This window comes from Piliocolobus tephrosceles, unplaced genomic scaffold (assembly GCF_002776525.5).
Source record: "Piliocolobus tephrosceles isolate RC106 unplaced genomic scaffold, ASM277652v3 unscaffolded_75, whole genome shotgun sequence".
NCBI lineage: Eukaryota > Metazoa > Chordata > Mammalia > Primates > Cercopithecidae > Piliocolobus > Piliocolobus tephrosceles.
Genome location: NW_022334829.1, coordinates 195,505 through 199,903, shown reverse-complemented (window position 1 = coordinate 199,903; position 4,399 = coordinate 195,505). Strand labels below are relative to the sequence as shown.

The following is a 4,399-nucleotide window of genomic DNA, read 5'->3' as shown; positions in this document are numbered from 1 at the left end:
GAACATGGCGGGAAAGTTCGCGGTTAGGGGGTCCACTCCGACAGCGGGGAAGCTTGCGCTTACCGGGGTCCACTCCGAGAAGAATACCGCCCAGCTCCCGGCACTGTAACGTCACTGTGACGTCGCCGAAGGCCGGCGCTATCACGTCGTCACAGAGGCCCTGTGACGTCACAGAGGCCCGCCCCTCCTGTGGAACCAATCGGAAGTCGAGGCCCGGCGGTTGGGTGTTCCAGGAGCGCCCATGCGCAGACGCGTGGCCACAGGCTGCGGGTCAGTGTTCGTAGGCTGCATGTTAGGGCCCGCAGGCTCCTACCTGGCCGCCGACACCAATAACCTACAAGGAGGAGCTTTACCACTGACTGTACTACTGCTACCTGCGCGACTTGCCAGCCTGCGGCGTAGGGCGCAGCAAGGGCCTGACGCTGAGCGAGCAGGCGCTGCGCACCAAGCGGCTGTCGCCTGGAGGGCACAAGCACAAGGTCGGGCAGAAAGAAGCTCCTCAGTGGCCACCGCAAGCCCGCTAGCTCCGGCTGCAGCCCTTGCCGCACACTCGCGTCACCTGAGCCTGTGTAGGTGCGCCTCCCAACACTTCCCCCCAGCCAGGTCCCGGGGACGCCGGCAGCGTCCCCCGCCGCCGGGCGCCGCGCAGGATCGGCCCCATCTGAGGCTGCCCTGCATTAGGGAGCTGCCTTGACCTCTGATTGCCGTTGCAACAACATCAAAGCCTTTGGAACTTTGTAGGGGGGTACAAGGGGCTAGGAAACCAAGAAAACATCTTTTTAAAAATATAAGCGATCGGGCCGGGCGCAGTGGCTCATGCCTTGTAATCCCAGCACTTTGGGAGGCCGAGGTGGGCGGATCCCTTCAGCTCAGGAGTTCCAGACTAGCTTGGGCAACATGGTGAAATTCTGTCTCTACAAAAATACAAAAAATTATCTGGGCATGGTGGCGCGCGCTTGTAGTCCCCGCTACTTGCAAGGCTGAGGCGGGAGGATCGCTTGAGCCCAGGAGGTGGAGGCTGCAGTGTGCCATGATCTCGCCACTGCACTCCAGCCTGGTTAACAGAGTGAGACAGTGAGTGTGTCAAAAAAAAGAAAAAAGAAAAAGAAAGTAACTGATCTGTGTTTTTGTCTGATTTCCTACAGGTTACCGAAGGACCTGTTCAAAGTATTTTCTGTAACTCCAATTGTAACTTGGTTCTAGGAGGAGAGAATCCATGTTTGGTCAACAGAACTTTTCGCTGTCACTGAAGTTTACTGCTTCAGTATCTTTTCCTTACTAATTGATTGTTAATTAAGTAGTGTCCAAGTGAGTAGCCTTTTTAGGGTTTATTAATTAAAAGAGAGCAGCAAGAGTGGCATTTTAACTCTTCTGGTTTTTTTTTTTTTTTTTTTTTTGCAGTTACTATGGTAACTCTTTTCAAGTTCACAAATGATTTGTTCTTAGCTGTAAAGAGGTCAGAAATATAAGTGCGGAGAGACCAAAGATAGGAATATGTGTAAGATTTCTACCTAAATGTTGGCCGGGCACAGTAGCTTATGCCTGTAATCCCAGCACTTTGGGAGACCAAGGTGGTTGATCGCCTGAGTCAGGAGTTCGAGACCAGCCTGGCAAACATGGCAAAACCCCATCTCTACTAAAAATACAAAAATTAGATGGGCACGGTGCTGGGCGCCTTTAGTCCCAGCTACGTGGGAGGCTAAGGCAGGAGAATCGTTTGAACCTGGGAGGCCGAGGTTGTGGTGAGTGGAGATCATGCCACTGCACTATAGCCTGGGTGACAGAGCAAGACTCTATCTGAAAAAAAAAGATTTCTACCTGAATGTCACAGACTGCTCTGAAGGTTTATGTTTGGTATTCTGATGTATATTGCACAGTGTGTCAACCTCAAATAATCAAAAGGGTCAGAATCTAAAGGGAGTTTATTCATGCAGAGAGTTTAAGGAGGGTCACCTGGGAAGCACAGATACCCAAGAGTGGAAGACAGTGTTCCAAGGCTTAGAAGTTTGGGATCACTTGCATAGACAAAATTTAGGGAAGCTTAGCAGAATTTCAGCATCTCTCCGTGTAAGGCTTAATACATACTTAAAACAGTCTGATTGGTCCAGGTGGTCTTTCTTTCACTCTGTCACCCAGGCGGGAGTGCAGTGGTGCAGTCGCCACTCATTACAGCCTCAGCCTCCCTGGCTCAAGCGATCCTCCCACCTCGGCATCCCTAGTAGCTGGGACTACAGGCATGCACCAACACACCTGACTAATTTTTGTATTTTCTGTGGAGACAGGGTTTCACCACATTGCCCAGGCCAGTCTGAAATTCCCGGGCTTAAGCAGTCTGCTCACCTCTGCCTCCGAAAGTACTGGGATTACAGGCATGAGCGACGGTGCCCAGATGAGGTGGTCTTTTTTCTGGGAAGGGTGTATTTTACTGTCTACACTGAAGATGTAAGTCATGGAGTCTTTAGTACCATCTGGTGTGAGTTAGGTACAGAACAATAAAGGAGGCAGTTAATCTGTAACAAAGATGAGTGATTGGAAGGAGAGTAGGACTAGTCTCTGGTCTCTCATAGTCATTTACAGAATGAAAATAAGGAAGGAATAAATTATAATTTAAGAAGCAGAAGTTAGAAACATGCTATGTGACTCTGTCAGGGTGTAACTTCCCTCTTGGCATGATAAATTTATAGAGGGTCCTGAAACTTTTTTTAATTTTATAGTTGCTAGGTTCTCTGCACTATTGATCCCACAACAATTCTTTGAGGTAGATGCTACTATCCACTTTTTGTTTGTTTGTTTGTTTTTGAGACAGAGTCTTGCTCTGTCATCCAGGCTGAAGTGCAGTGGCGTGATCTCGGCTCACTGCAACCTCTGCCTCCTGGGTTCAAGCAATTCTGCAACCTTAGCCTCCCCAGTAGCTGGGATTACATTTGCGCACTACCACGCCCAGCTAATTTTTGTGTTTTTAATAGAGACCTGGTTTTACCTTGTTGACCAGGCTGGCCTCGAACTCTTGACCTCAGATGATCCACCCGCTTCGGCCTCCCAAAGTGCTGGGACTACAAGCATGAGCCACCACGCCCTGCCCACATTTTAGAAAACGAATTCTAAGTCACAGAGAGTTCAAGTACCTTTCCAAAGATGACACAGCTAATTAGACAGCAGACTAGGTGACCTGACCCCAGGATTTTGCCCTTGACCTCTACACTACCTTGTTGAGCACAGCAGTAAATATTTCATACATAGCTTTATCCAGAATTTTCCTGTTGGTTGTGGTAAACCATGTTTCTTTGTTTTGAGACAGGGTCTTCTTCTGTTGCCCAGGCTGCTGGTGTACGGTGACACAAACATGGCTCACTGCAGCCTCAACCTCCTGGGCTCAGGCAATCCATTTCAGCTTCCGAAAGTGCTGGGATTACAGGAATGAGTAATATAGCCTGGCCTCACGCTATATTTTAATGTTTTTTTCCAAAAATGAAAACTTTTGGCGGGGCACAGTGGCTTATGCCTGTAATCCCAGCACTTTGGGAGGCTGAGGCGGGCAGATCACGAGGTCAGGAGATTCAGACCATCCTGGCTAACATGGTGAAACCCCATTTCTACTAAAAAATATAAAAAATTAGCCAGGTATAGTGGCAGGTGCCTGTAGTCCCAGCTACTCAGGAGGCTGATGCAGGAGAATCGCTTGAGCCCAGGAGGGAGAGGTTGCAGTGAGCCAAGATCACACCACCGCACTCTAGCCTGGGTGACAGAGTGAGACTCTGTCTCACAAATACATAAATGAAATACTTAGGATCTCCATTTCTGTGGGTCAGGAATTCAGGAGTGGCAGAGCTGGGTCATTTGGGCTCAGGGTATCTCATGACATTGCAGTCAAGTTGTCCACTGAAACTGCAGTCACCTAAAGCCTGTTTCCAAGATGGGTCACTCATGTGACTGCTGACTGGAGGCCTCAGTTCCTGTCACATGAGCCTCTCTTCAGGCTGCTTAGGTGTCATGGTGTGACAGCTGGCTTTCCCAAGTGAGTAATCAAAGAGTGAGCAAGAGGAAGCCACAGAACCTTTTATGATGTAGTTTGCAAAGTTGCAAGCCATCACTTTTGCTTTTTCCCATCTGTCAAAAGGGAATCATGTAACCCAGCCCACACTCAAGGGGATAGGAACTGGGCTCCGCCTTTTGAACAGAGTATCAGAGAATTTGTGGACGTATTTTAAATGACCATACTATGTTTAATTATTGCAAGTACAGTCACTGTAGAAAAATTGGAAAATAGGGACAAGCAAAAAAAAAAAATCACTTGTAATTTCATGACTCAATGGATAGCATTACTAGTTGGGTGTATGTAATTCCAATATTCAAAATATATATTTTCTCAAAATATAAACACATTGTATATACTGTGGTG

At 48.1% G+C, this 4,399-nt stretch overlaps 1 protein-coding gene across 1 annotated transcript; it reads left to right on the top strand.

The window, feature by feature from the left end:
- The first annotated feature begins 229 nt into the window (after positions 1 to 229).
- On the top strand, positions 230 to 1,360 carry LOC111530462. Its single transcript, XM_023197676.2, has 2 exons — positions 230 to 573; positions 1,146 to 1,360. Exons 1-2 carry the CDS (start codon positions 242 to 244, stop codon positions 1,201 to 1,203), a joined length of 390 nt encoding a protein of 129 aa, XP_023053444.2. The 5' UTR covers positions 230 to 241; the 3' UTR covers positions 1,204 to 1,360.
- Positions 1,361 to 4,399: the final 3,039 nt, after the last annotated feature.

What these genes read in the sequence shown, in the direction of transcription:
- LOC111530462 (XM_023197676.2), top strand. Translation starts at nt 242, where the DNA reads ATGCGCAGACGCGTGGCCACAGGCTGCGGGTCAGTGTTCGTAGGCTGC. An exon ending in CGTCACCTGAGCCTGTGTAG is followed by an intron (nt 574 to 1,145) that starts GTGCGCCTCCCA and finishes GATTTCCTACAG; the next exon opens with GTTACCGAAGGACCTGTTCA.